Source organism: Neolamprologus brichardi, chromosome 18, assembly GCF_056152115.1.
Source record: "Neolamprologus brichardi isolate AB-2024 chromosome 18, ASM5615211v1, whole genome shotgun sequence".
NCBI classification, from domain to species: Eukaryota; Metazoa; Chordata; class Actinopteri; order Cichliformes; family Cichlidae; genus Neolamprologus; species Neolamprologus brichardi.
Window position 1 is genome coordinate 24,063,085 of NC_142121.1, and position 12,751 is coordinate 24,075,835.

The 12,751-nt window shown below is 36.5% G+C and overlaps 1 protein-coding gene across 1 annotated transcript in view; it reads right to left on the reverse strand.

Annotated features, from left to right (window-relative positions):
• LOC118453915 (scavenger receptor cysteine-rich domain-containing protein DMBT1-like) overlaps positions 1-2,037 on the reverse strand; it is a 59,394-nt gene extending 57,357 nt beyond the window's left edge. Inside the window, exons 1-2 of the mRNA XM_087831327.1 lie at positions 1,998-2,037; positions 1,802-1,810 (exon numbers count right to left, since the gene is read on the reverse strand). Of these exons, the coding sequence (XP_087687453.1) occupies positions 1,802-1,810; positions 1,998-2,037 (49 nt within the window). The remainder of the gene's footprint in view (positions 1-1,801; positions 1,811-1,997) is intronic.
• Between the last annotated feature and the right edge of the window lie 10,714 nt (positions 2,038-12,751).

Sequence of the window (12,751 nt, forward strand, 5' to 3'; positions counted from 1 at the left end):
TTTATGATGATAACTCTGGTTTTAGCAGCCTATCAATACAATGAGGCTAATTAAAGGTTTGTTTTCAGTCTAATCTTCTGCTTTCTAAATACTACATTTTCATTTCTCTCCTTCCTCACTTCATGACAAAACTCAAAGCCTTTCTACAATCATGTTGTACTCTCCTCATATAACTACTTGTCTTCTGGTACCTCTAACACACAAGACTGTGCCGGGAGACTCACCAAACCTCTGTGCAACTGCACCTGCTATCAGTGCTACCAATACTGACAAAGACACTAACAAAAAGCTAAACTACAAAACAATAAGTCAGCGGGGTTAAGGGGAGTGTAATGATCTTTGACCACTTTTCCAAGAGTGTGAACAAATATTTCATTACGTTTTACAGTGAACCTGAACTGTACCTGCTGTCAACTACACATGGATTGAAAACAGCTTTGCTGTCTGCAACTGTCCAAACATCTTCAGGTATGTGGAGCACCGGTTTAAAACAGCAGAGTTTTGAAACGGGGGGCCACTGTTCTTTGTTGGTTTGTTTGTTAACTGTAGAAAACGCTGAAAACAAGAATGTGTGTTCTAATTGTTAAAGCTAAATCTTATGATTCTCTTTTTCTCTCTCTTTTTTTTAATGTAACACAAACACGGTGTAGTTTTAACTGCGTGAAAATTTCTATGAAATGATAAAGAGGCCTTGCAGTAACAATTCTGTATTTGCAACATTATTATGACATTAAGTCAATATTTTATTAATATTTAGTATAAATTATAGATTATAGATAGAAAGTATAAGTCTTTCTATCTATAATCTATAAAAGTACCCATGATTTCATCTACATGAAATCACATTTGTGACAGCGCATTTTTTTTGGTTACAAATATTTGGCCATATCAGAGTTTGTTTGCAATTCATTTAGCTAATATTTTAGCTAAATGAATTTTTCCTTTATTTTTTTCTTTTTCTACATTTGTGGTTTTGTGTTCTTTTTGTTTTTCTTTGCTTTAACGTTCAATGAATAGAATCCCTATGAGATGATACTTCGTTCTGAAACTATCCAAACTTTAAATAATAGAATTGCCATTCGGTATTATTACCTTAAAAAATAATCTTTTCAATCTTCTCAATGTCCCTGTTTCCATGTATTTCATATCTACTTTTTCAATATTTTCCATGTCAGTTACATCCAAGAAATCTTGAATTAATTTGAACTCATCATTTTAATAATAATAATAATAATGATAACAACAACAACAACAATAATAATAATAATGAAAATTCTTATTATTATCATTATTATTATTACTATTATTGGTAGTAGTAGTAATATTTCATTTTTGATCTTTTGGTTTGATTACATCATAACCTTATGCTTTATATAGTCCATTTGTAAAATATTGTATGTACTTATCAAAAATTTTAAAATACTCACTGGGTTATATATTTTTAAAAATTAATTTAATTATTAACAAAATAGTAGTTTAACAACCACAACAACACATTAATGGCAGGAATAGAAATGACAAAAAAGATAAATAAAAACACAAAATGAATCTAATTAAAACAATGACAATGAAGTACTGCATGTATAATAGGAGTGACAAACAAAAGAAAAAAAAACAAATTTTATGTAGTTCCATGTAATCAATGTAAAAACAAACATGTTTTTTCATGGTGGTTGTGGAATGTTTGTCAGTCTGGTGCTTTCAGTAACTCCTTCATCCATGTAGTTTAACATTTGTTGTTATTTAGAGATTTTCGGCTGTTAAAGTCGATATAATAATATGTTAATAAAACATGACTGACCTGCAGCAACTGAGGATGCAGAGAGATAAGAGACTGTAGAAAAGAAAATTTAACTCGTTATGCTGAAATAATAAATTGTTCCTGTTTCGATACAATTTAAAAAAACAGGAACTCAACTCTGATTATCAGTCCTCTGACAATCTCTGTTAGTATACCAAAAAAAGAAGATAATTAAATGATATGAAATGCATCTCACCGATGGCCAAATAGAAGAAGTTTCTCTGTTGTGTCCACATGACTGATACACAAAATGTGTTCTGTCTAAATGAGTCATGAGTGGCAGAAAATAATAATAAAAAAAATGTTTTAAAATACATGAATTTTACAGTCAGCCAGACAGAATAAAAATTAATTAGTATTCTTACCAGTTCTATATTCAACAACAGTTAGAAAGCTGAAGTGACGGGTACTTCTTGACAGTTGCAGTTCTCTACAGACGTCTGCAGGTATTTGTTCCACCTGCAGTCTCAAACTGATGTGATGTTGCGTGCCGTTAAACCACAGTTTTACAGATTAAGACACAGATCCTCTGATTGATATTTGAACCTATCTGCTGCAAAATAACCTCAGAAACTGCAATGTTTGTGAGTACATCAAACATTTTCTCACACTAGAAACACTTCAATCTGAGCCATGCAAATGTGCAGATCACTTAAACCTTCTTTCTAAATCAAGTCCCTCAGGACCATCTGCTCTTTTTTATCCTCTCCCGATGAAGAAGAACTGGGAACCATTTTTTCCCTAACAATATTCTCACATATTAAACATCTGATCATTACCTACAAAAAAAGGTATTTTAATGATTGTGAAGCCTTCACAGTAAAGATGATGTCAACAGAACGTTTAACAGGTCTGGCATCTAAATCATTAAGTATCTGGACTTAACCAAAAAATTGTACTGGACTCTCTCTCTTTCTATGTTGTCTCGTTTTTAAGCTGTGGCCTTCACATGTTTCCAGCACACTGCTTTGTGAAACACCTGCAATCAAACTCCACTTACCACCAGTTTAGATTCTTCTGTCTGTTTAGTGTTAGTGACACTCGGGCTCTTAGTTACTTCAGTGTTTAAAGTTCACGCTGATGTCAGTGCCTCCATCTAAGACTTAACTTCTCTCTTCTACTCTGTCACAGATTTCTCCTCAGTGTATTAGTCAGTGTCTCAGTGCTATCCAGAGGTGTGTTGCCTGATCATCCTCAGTGTATTATTACCTCTGTAAAATCTACATGGATTGCCCCTTTGTTTGTCAAGACTAGCGCAAAGAAATCCAAAGGCTCACAGCAGAATTTACATCTACAGAATTAAAGAGACAAACTGTGAGTCTAAAGCGCATGAAGAGGAAGTTCACGTTTCATACCAACCTCAGAGGTTTTAACCACTGACAGTTTGTTCCAGCCTCAGTGATACTTGTTGTTGGCAGCTTAAAAAAGGCCAGTCTTATCAAATGTCCGATCAAATGTTGTGACTGATGGAAATATGAAAGCACAGCTCTGCTAGTTATTTCTTTGGACATATAACTTTTTTTCCTTTTACTTAACTACTATCTTAGTAAGGAACAAACGCTTGGAAACTTTTCTGTTCACTATTTAATTTCACATAATTTTATTTCATCCACCATAGGTTGGTACTAAGTGGTGTTTAAATGAAGATCACACCCAAATGTTTATCAGAAACAGCGAGGAGCGAGCCGGCTCCTTATCGTGAGCTGTGGGATTTTTTTTTTTCCTTCTCTCACCCTCTCTCTCGCACTTTTTTTCTGCTTCACTCCACATGTGAGCCTTGTGCTTTGCGTGGGGAAGAGGGAGGAGGGGCGGTAGTTACACTGGCAGTAGCACAGGAATGGGAGGGAGAGACAGAAAAAGAGAGCCAGGGACAACAACGTCACATTAGAAAGGTATGGTAATCATCCACAACTATTTTCAGTTGCGGATGATAAAATATTCAGAAAGTTTATTCATGCAGGCCCATATGACAGAGAATATGCATCTTCTTTTTGTTTTCATATTTTAATTTATATTTAATTGTGTTGTGGTTTGCAGTGTTTTGTGTTGTTTCATTTTAAATTTGTTTAAAAGGAAAAAGCTGAAAATTTAAATAGTTAAAAGTTGAACTGTGACTAGTTGGTTTTTGTATTATATGATTTATTTATTACATTTTATGTGGAGTGAATAAATAAAAGTATATTTACGGTGGCCCCTACAGACAAAGCACGTACAAACTTCAAAACACGTAAAAACTCAGAAGCACATAAAAACTCCAAAACACGTACAAAACACAACAGAAGTGCTCCAGGATGCTAGGGCGCAGTGTTGAGCTTTTGTTACCTGGTGGCTACACAAGCCAGCAAGTACCAACTACCGGATTTGGTGTGTGGTAGTAACAGGTAAATGAACTTTTTTAAAAATTATTTAAATATATACACTCTAAAAAATATTCATGGTGTTTGTAGGTAGAACTTAACAAAAAAGCATTTTTCTACTTAAAAAAGTAAGTTGTCTACATGTACACATTTCAGTGAGTTGACTAATCAATGTTAAAAGTCAGTGCAACACAGAAATTAATAAACACCTCCTTAACTTAAATGTTTGAGTATATTGAACAAAATACTTTTGTCATCAATCAACAACAGAAAATATTAAGTTTGTGTAACATGTAAAAGTGAGTTTGAACATCCTTCATGTTTGAACTGCCCATAACTGGACCATAATGAAAAAATAATTACAACTGCCATAAAAAAAAGAAGAAATGGAAAAAAACAGAGGTTGGCACCACTACCTGGTAAGTTTCTTGTTTTATAGTCTTTTATAAATATGTACTAGTTACAGGACTTTACTGCTTAAGTTTAGTCTGACAATGGCAGCTACATGATGTGAATTGACACTCTGTGTTATGCTAGTTGTTACTCTATAAAAGTATAAAAGAGCGTTTGTATTTTTTCCTGTTGTTAATGAAATCTGTCAATTAAATCTGTCACTCTGGTGGTTACTTTGGTTAGCCATAGGTGTGTATGAGACCATGCATACAGCAGAGGGTAACCCCGTAGCCAGTGTTGCCAACTTAGCGACTTTGTCGCTATATTTAGCGAGTTTTCAGACCCCCTAGCGACTTTTTTTCTAAAAAAAAAAGTCGCTAAAAAAAGACGTGAAAGCGCATATCGCTTTTACTCTCAACAAGCAGCGGGTGCTGTAACGCAGTCAGTTCTTCTTTTACTCTTATGCTGTTTTGTGGATCACAAGGTTTAAAACTACTTATAAACACACACACAGAGTAACTCCACCAGAGTGCCTATTTCGGGTCACTTTTGCCGGTCCAAGCCCGGATTAAGGAGCAGGGTTGGAATTGTGACATTAAAAAAACCAATAATTGCTAAAAGAAATTTAATTTGTAGTTCTAAATAAACTCTAAATGCATTTAGGACGTTTCTTACTCACTTTATGTCTCTTCCACGATGTTATTTCTCTCTCCAACAACGTAGGTTACAATTACATTAGCATGACCAATTATGCAAATTAGGTGATGACGTCATTTAGCGACTTCTAGCGACTTTTAGGACAGCCAATAGCGATTTTCCTTACTGAGGAGTTGGCAACACTGCCCGTAGCATATGTTCGTATCATCACAGGCGTAGCTGTTGTCTGCATTCTTATCACTTTGTGGGAGTAGAGGTGTGTTTCCCCTAGATTGTATTCGGTGAGTTAACTAAGCATTGAATTTCAAAATAGATTAATTACAAGTTATATTTGTACACTTTAAATTTGATAGTTTTAATCATAGTTTAGCATAGTAAAGTTGCTAAACTTAAAGTTGTTAGCTAGCTTTCTTTTAGCTAGCAAACGTTCCTCGTAAATACAGAGTACACTGTCAATTTTTCCACTTATACTTAAAATTTGTCACTTGTCAGGGTGCATTTGGTTAGCAGATAGACCTTGCAGACAGCAGAGCATGTTCAATTTGAACCTGTATATGTTCAAATTAACCAGTCAGCAGCTGCCTGCATTTTTATCATGGAGTAAATTTGTGTTTCCACGGTCTTGGGTGAGATAACGAATTACTGACAGAGTGAAATGTGGTGAATTTATGCCAGAGTATTTATGTGAGTAAAAGTATTTCTATCAAATGTATTGATATTTTAAACTCAAATGTGAAATATGCCTGAGGTTAAAGTTAGTTGACCTAGCAAGAAAAAACAAAATTGTGTGTGTGCACACAAGACTTGCTTTCGTTACCTTCTGTAATTGTAAGCATAATGTGAAGTGTGGGATTGTGGCATGTCAACAGTGGTCTTCAAATAATTAAAAAGAAAATTCTCTCACACATTTGGATATGACACAATTTTTCCAATTTTGAACTACAGTCTGTAGATTTATTTATTTTATTTTTTTGAATTTTGGATTCATCTTTTCAGTGTTTCATTGTAGTGTTTTAGAGAAGGTTTTATACTTAAAATAACTTGTTAACTCAAAAGCCTCGATAAGTCTTTGTAGTCTTTTATAGTCCTTAGAACTCAACAAAAACTGTTTGAAATAGTCTCCAAATCTAGGTTACATTTACTTTCACTCACCTTATCCTACTGCTAGCAAAGGGTGCATTGAAAGCAGGGCAGTATGTAACAGATTTAATGCAAGTTATAAAAATTAAATTGTTTATTCGTTAAAAACAAAAATTAAATCAATAATTAGCAAAACGCTAGTCCTATAAATGTAATATGTTTGACTTTTCGCCTAGTAAACTTTTTTTATTCTCCAGAGTTCGGTGGAAACAAGAAGAGAGGTCGCAATCCGTTGCCTGATGGTGTATTTGAAAGAGAAAGAAGAGGATCTCTTCAGAGAACAGCTGGTAGGTAAATCTCACATTGTTTTGTGTTATATTTTTAAATAGCACATAAAATACAGACATGTTTCTTTTTAACCTACTTGCCAGGATGGTGAAGAACAGTTCTCAGAAGAAGTGGTAAAGATCGTAGTCACCAGACGTGCAGCAGTGTCTCTTCCAGCCGTCGCTAAAATTGTGATTGAAGGAACAGCTGTCCTGGAAGACCTTGATGTGCCCAGAGCATGTGCCTTAATGATGGGACTTATATACGCTCTCAATCTGAGCTACCCCAAACAAGTAAAGAACATTCTGTGATTCTGTGAAGTTGATAGGTTAAAGTTAATGTTTAATAATAAGCAGATTTGCAAAAACAAATTGCCTTACGTTGCAATGTTAGTTTTCTGAGGTATTTTAGAAGGGTGTGATTTAAAATTATTGTTATTTGGAAGACTTTTTTTGCCGGAGTCCTCTGACAAACTGTTAGTATAGCTAAGAAAGAAAATAATTAAGTGATGTAACGTTCATCTCACCGATGGCCAAATAGAAGATGTTTCTCTGTTGTGCCCACATGGCTGAGACTCAAAATGTGTTCTCTGTAAAATGAGTACAGAAAAGTTCAGTCTGTGGTCTACCCAAACACTCCACACTGTGTTCTTCCCCTTGAAACACCTCCTCCTTTCTAGTACTTTAAAGTGAAGACTTTGTAAAAACTTTGTGGATTGGTTTATTTGAAAGTACAATATAACCATTTTAGATTTGTGTATGTAGAACAGCAGCCCTGTGCAGTGTCATGTGAACCTTTAACTAAACAAACACAAACGCAAATTAAAACAAAAGTTTCGTTTGGCACATAAATCAATTGAGTGAAATATGTATGTACAGCATTAGTTTTACTTTAGTTTACTTCCAGCGCCCCTTGTGTGTGGCAGCCTGTTAAAGCAGCACTGCTCATTCTGGGTTTCTTTCTTTCTCCTCTTTATTTTCTCGCAGTGTTTTGTAACTAAAGTATGATTGTGAAACCACACAAAGTATTAGCAATTAGATTCAGCAATCATGTTCTACCGTTTTGCGCTAGTCATGGTCGTTTTTCTCTGTTTTTTTTCCACTTTTTTCACCCGTGTCTGGAGACCCTGCGCAGGGATCCTTTGTTTACAGTAGGGATTAGCTGTTAGCGCTGCGTCCCGCAGTGGTACTGCCAGCGGACAGACTTGACATTCCCAGCGAGCTGAGGAGGAAAAGATGGGGGTGTCGTGCTGGGAAGGAGCGCTGTCGCCCGAGACGGAGACGTTACAGACCATCTCTCCCTTCTGTAATCACTGGAAACGTAAGATCTTTGCCGAATAAGATTGATGAGCTCACGTAGCTAACCTGGTCACAGACAGAGTACAGTCCGGTTATTGTCTCCCCAGAAACATTTCCGTTGTGTTGTGTGTGCTTTTGCAGCGTTTTTCTTTTTGCAGCATTTTTCTTTTTGCAAGTGTTTTTCTTTTTGAGGCATTTTTCTTTTTGCAGCATTTTTTTGCGAGTGTTTTCTGAAGTTGCAGTCCGTTTGGCCTCTCAGGGCCACTATAGAGATTGAAAATGTGACGTCATTCAAGGGTAAAACCGCAAAGAATTCTGGGAACTCGTGGCAAGAGCGCAAGCAGGCTTTCAATTGAAATCAGTCACACAGCGATAAAAAGAAACACAAAAAACTGTCAAGAAGCGGTTGTATTATTAACTGCAATAGCCGGTCGCATGATAGCCACGGGAAGCCAATGGGTAAAGAGATCGTTTTTTTATCGGATTACGTCGTTGAAGCGAAATTATTCGAGCCATGTTTCTGAAGTAAAAAGAGGCGACGGATGGCCTGGATTGCAGCCATTCAAAGACCAAATATAACGTCCCAGAACACTCCAGCTCACATGTTAGTCTGCTCCAAACATTTCCACAAAGGTCAGTCTTCTGTTGTAGTTAATACGTCATTTTTCATAACATAATTGGTGATATAGGTTACAAGCAAGTCTGGCGCTGAACAGAAATTGTCGCGCTATGCTCCTTTGTTTATTGTGCATAAATAGTGAATTGTCCTGACACAATATTGCGTTTCGCTTCATTTATTACCATGGTACATTGACAGAAACGTATACTTTTATTCACAGGATAAAACAGTTTTTTTGTATCACTAATTGCCCAGTACGATTACAGCATACAATATTATTGTCACTGCTACATTTCTGTAATGCGAACCAGAAATTATTTCCACTACTAATTAATTACCGTTGAGCTCAAAGGTCCTATTAATAAACGGTTAACGAATGTGTATTTATGAAGACGATTTGTGAGACTGGTAAACTATGATACGTACGATGGTCTTTCGTTCTACACGGTGCATTTCATGGTCCTGTACCCATCCGTCGGTAAACTGTACCGGGGCTTGTTGCTGTGACCTGAAGTTACTAAACTTCATGAGTGCACTCACTCCAAGAGCCGTATAATTATAAATATGAGCGTGGTGAAAGTTGGGCAGCACGCTAACGTATTTTGTCCACTCTGTGTGCTCGTAAGGGTATAAACCTTTCACCCCTTTGATTTTTTCTTCGTATCTTTTCTTTGACTTTTCATCAAGTCTGTCTTTGTACGGTCCAGCATTGTTCTCCTTCGTTTTGTACATAACTTTTTTGGGGGGCAAAGAAAAAGCAAGAAGGTATTGGAACTGGAGAAAGAACGTTTTGCGGTGCTGCAAATGCTTGCATTTGATGCGGTACTTGGATTGTTTTGCCACCAGTTACCGGCATGCAATGCGCGAAAGTCACGTGGTCTGTCAATCTCTATACCCCCCTCTTCTCAGCAGACATAAGGCTGTGTTTGTGCCCCTCCCCCCTTCTGCTCAGCGCAAACACAAGGCTTATGTGTGGTGTGAAGCGAACAAAAAGTGAGAGAGAGAGGATGAGAGAAAGGGGAAAAAAAAGAAACACAGCTCCTAATAAGGAGCCGGCTCCCGTCGTTCACTTCAAAGATCTGCCTCTAAGAGCCGTTTCGTTTGACACATCACTACTGAAAACAAAATACTGATGTGTGTTCAAAGATGTTTTTACACATCTAGAATTTAGATATTGTTCAAACAAACTGTTTCCTAAACTTGTACATGGACGACTTATCTGTACAGTATGTTGTGTCTTCAAGTTTTGTAATATGCATGACCATGACAAATGAAGCTAATATTTTACTGTGAGGCAGATGGAATAAAAATGAATTAGTATTCTTACCAGTTCTGTAATCCACAACAGTTAGAAAGTTAAGTGAAGGTTACTTCTTAATAGTTGCAGGTCTCTGCAGTCGTCTAAAGGCTGCAGGTATTTGTTCCACCTGCAGTCTCAAACTGATGTGATGTTGCTGTTAAACCACGGTTACATAGATTAAGATGCTAGATCCTCTGATTGATATTTCTGGCACTCTGCTGCAAAATAACCACAGAAACCTCAATGTCTGATGTAGCTCAGTACATCAAGTATTTTCCCACACTGAAAACACTTTAATCTGAACCATGCAAATGTGCAGCTTATTTAAAGCTTCTTTCTAAACCAAGTACCTCAGGAGCATCTGTTTTTCTTTTTTCTCTGCCACTCCCAAACAGAAAATTAGTTTTCCCAAACAGCGTATTCACAAATAAAACATTTGAATGTAACCTACAAAATTGCGAATACTATATTTTTCCTCTTTGTTTGACTAGACTGGTGAACAAAAATCCACATGCTCAGAATTTGCATTAACAGAGATAAAGAGATATACTACGAGGGTAAAGCACATGAAGAGGAAGTAAACATTTCATACCTTCCTCGGATGTTTTAACCGCTGACAGTTTGTTCCAGCCTCAGTGATACTTGTTGATTGTAAAAATAGGTGTCTGAAACCAGTCTTATCAAATGTCTGATCAGAAGTTACAATCTTACTCAATTACATATTTATGCAAGCACAGCTCTGCCGTGACAACCTACCAACTTAGTAAGGAACTCATGCTGTAAATATTTCTATTCATCATTTAATTTGATATTTATTTCATTTTATTCACAATAGTTTAGGACCAGGGGGTGTTTAAAAGAGCGTCACACCCAAATGTGTATCAGAAACAGTGAGGAAGGCCACAGGCTGAAACACGTCCATGTCTTTCTGATGCCATGTGATATTAAAGACATACCATACTTCAATTTGAGTTCAGACATTTTCATGAATATTTTCTGGGTAATTGTTAGACAAAGATCAGCCTGTGCTTTCATTAGTTCAGTAACAAATGTACCAGTGACAACTTTACTATCTATATTTCATGAAAGGTTATTTTCAGATTTAGTCAAACTTTCTGCAAAAGAATGGAGATTAATTTCTGCAAGCGTTAAAAAATTGTAATGAACTTATGTTTAACATTGACATCTGGTGGAGGAAGTGTGCATATGTGCTTTGTGAACTTAGGATGAATACTAAATGTGATCTAGAAAGTAATTAAAACAACATAATTGTATACATGATATTTGTTGAAATAATTTTTTAAATTGTGAAACTTTCTTCAACTGTTTATATTTAATGAGGATGGTAACTACAGGGGTCCAACAAACAATGGCCATGCATCATACTGATGTCTTTGGAAGTTTATTCCTCTCTCTCTCTCTCTCTCTCACTCTCTTATTTTTTTCAGACACATGAAAACTGAAGAAAACACAAAGTTTATCACGTAAATATGTTTGATCTTATCAAAGTCTCTCATGTTAGTGTTCCATAAACAGTCTTGAGCTAGCAGAACAGGAAAAATGCAATGTAATGGTTATTACTGAAAATGTCCTCTTATTACCAATGTAGAACATGTATACAACATTAAATAACATTAAATGTTGTGGCTGTAGCCGCATCTGTAGCTCTGTCCCCATGCTAGTTCTGACCCAAAATGCCATGGTTGTGCTCTCAGCCAAACTCTGGTCATGTGACCATTACAAACTCTACCTCAAACAAACTTTACAGCACTTTACAACTTTAACAAAGTTTTTTAATCAATGCTATACTTTTTATTATCTTATTCAAGAGATTTTTAACCCAAAATAAAAACAAATAAATGAACTGAATTAAACATTAATCTATTACAGAGACATATAAAACTAACAACTTTATTTTAACTGTCACAGGAACAGTTATAAGGATGTTCAGCATTCATTGACCAACCAAAATTCACTTATGCTGACCTACATACTAAAAAAAATTCTACTTAGCTTATTTTTTCCATATAATGACAGATTTTGTTGAGTTTAATCAACAACTACATGTAAGCATTTTATCTGTTACATTTTAACCAGTGTTTGAAACATAAAATGTAAGAGTCACTGTGGGTGGCATAAAATTTATGCTGGTTCAACATTTTGACCTGAAGCTTATGGCCGGAAGAGCTCCCTGTGTAAAAGAGAGTGGGAAACCATTGACTCGGAACTGGCTCTTATACTAGATCAACAAAAGGTTCCAGCTGAAAGGAAGTTGGAGAACCTGGGAACCATCATCTACAGTTATGGGGCAGAGCGGTTTGGGGTAAAGAACAACAGTCAAAGACAGCAGAACAACCCTTTAAACCAGTTAAAGTCCAGGAGACAGTCGGAAATTGACAGATTAGTGAAAGAGAGAAGACAACTGAGGAAACAGTGGAGGAGGGCCTGTGAGACAGAAAGGGAGGGACTTACTGTCCTGCAGGAGGAAATAAAGCAACAACTTACTAAGCTGCGAAGAGCAGCCACACTCAAGTACGTCTTGGTTGGTTGTAGAACTAGCCTTACCCAGGGCAGATACAGATGGAGACACAACCAGGTTCTCAGGTGTTTAGCTGAGAAAGTTGAGTGCAAAAGAAAATCCATCAACATTCAACCTTTCACGAACCAAGAGGAGCGTCAGTTTTCATCAGCATTTGTCTGATGCTGGGAGATAAGCCGAGGACAAGCCCCTCAATCCCAGACCTGGGTCAGCTGAAGGGTGCCAGGGATTGGCAGATGTAAGTGGACTTGGAGCAGAGGCAAATTTTTCCCACAGAGATCGTAACAACTACCATGCGACCAACCTTGTCCTTTGGTCTAACTCCCAAAAACTTGTGTACGTCATTGAGCTGACGGTATGATGGGAGGAAGCAATTGAGG